This window comes from Corapipo altera, unplaced genomic scaffold (assembly GCF_003945725.1).
Source record: "Corapipo altera isolate COAL_440 unplaced genomic scaffold, ASM394572v1 59994, whole genome shotgun sequence".
NCBI lineage: Eukaryota > Metazoa > Chordata > Aves > Passeriformes > Pipridae > Corapipo > Corapipo altera.
In genome coordinates, this window is record NW_020887044.1 from 2,337 (window position 1) to 3,980 (window position 1,644).

Sequence of the window (1,644 nt, forward strand, 5' to 3'; positions counted from 1 at the left end):
CCCACCCCACCCCACGCCCCCAGACGTCCATCCAGGCGTCCGTCCGCCCGTCCTTCACCTGCCCTCCTCCCTCCTGCCCGCGGGGTGCACCCAGTTGTTGTCGTGGAGCCCCGTCCGACACCCCGGCGCGTCGCGGTCGGGCCGGCGGCAGCACATCCAGTAGGACCTCCCGTAGGGCAGGTCGTGGTGGTAGGGCTTGGGGTGCCACCGGCACAGCGACACGTCCCCGCGCTCGTAGCGCTTCTTGCACTGCTTGCAGGGGTCGTCCCGGTACAGGGGGTCCCGGTTCCACCTCGAGTCCGTGGCCTGCACCCCGAAGGTCTCGATGATGGACTTGAAGTAGTGGCAGGAGCACTTGAGGGCGGCGAGCGCCTGCGTGGGCAGGTAGCTGAAGATCTTCACCATGACGTGCTCGGGCAGCAGCAGCATGTACTGCCGCGGCTCCAGCAGCCGCTGGATCTTGAACCGGATCTCCAGGAAGTCGTGGGACACGTGGCGGTACAGCCGGCACAGCGCGGGGTCCCCGCCGGGCTCGGTGCCCGGGGCGGTGCCGCTCGGCGGCTCCTCGGGGCCGGGCAGCAGGAAGAGCTGCCCCGGCGGCGGCGGCTCGTCCGGGAGCCGCACGGTCTCCTCCGTCACCTGCTTGGCGCTGTCCTTGCCGAAGAACACGCACTGGTCCACCACGCCCGTCACCACCACGTCCACGTGGAAGCCCGAGGCGCAGTCCCGCACCGGCACCGTCCCCTCCGCGCCGCCGCCGTCGCCCGGCTCCGGTGCCGTGGCGCTGCGCGGCGACGCCTCGTCCGCGCCGGCGCCGTCCCCCACGCCGTCCCCGCCGGCTTTGGCGCCCGTGGCCGCCAGGAGCAGCCCGACGCCGGCGCGGTTGGGGCTCACCAGCCGGTACAGGTCGCAGGTGATCTGGTCCTTGGCGCCGTGGTGCTCCATCACCGCCGCCGTGGCCGCGGCGGCCGCCCCGGCGGCCTCGCGCCCGCTGGAGATGCGGAAGGCGATTCGCACCTCGCCCGGCGCCGCCGCCGTGGCGGCATTGGCGGCGTTCGGGGGGCAGTCGGACCCCCCGCCCCGGCACAGCCCGTTGGGCCGCGCCCCAGGGTGGTCCCGGGGGTCCCGGTGGCGCTCCTGGCACTGCTGCTGCTGGGACTCGAACTGTGCCACGGCGGCGGCCACGCGCCGGCACTCGGGGCCGCCCGGCGCCTCCAGCAGCACGAGCGGGGCCGGGGCGGTGCCGCCGCAGGGCCGGGGCAGGCTCTGCAGGGCCAGCGCCGCCCGGCGCTCCACCAGCGCCACCATCTCCGCCACCGACAGCAGGTCCTGCCCGTCCCCGGCGTCCCCGGCGCCCCCGGCGCTGTCCTTGCTGTCCCGGGGGGGGTCACCGGCTCCCCCCACCCGGGGGTCGTGGCAGCGCCGGCGCCGCTTGGCCTTGGAGCTGCCGCTGCCCCAGTTGCCTTTGACCTTCATGGTGGTGCTGGCGCGGCCTCCGCCCGCGGTGCCGCCGGCGCCGCCGGTGCCGCACTGGTGGGCCACGAAAAACGCCACCTTCTCCTTGGTGTTGCCGGGCTTGATGACGTACCACGTGTCCAGCAGCACCCGCCCGTCCTCGGGGGCGCCGGGGGCCGCGGGGGGGGG

General features: G+C 75.4%; 1 protein-coding gene across 1 annotated transcript in view; it reads right to left on the reverse strand.

The window, feature by feature from the left end:
* Nucleotides 1-18: 18 nt before the first annotated feature.
* Nucleotides 19-1,644, reverse strand: part of FBXO46 (F-box protein 46) — a gene marked incomplete at its 5' end in the record, with an annotated part of 1,955 nt that continues 329 nt past the window's right edge. Inside the window, one exon of the mRNA XM_027632593.1 lies at nt 19-1,640. Coding sequence (XP_027488394.1) covers nt 55-1,640 — 1,586 coding nt within the window. The remainder of the gene's footprint in view (nt 1,641-1,644) is intronic.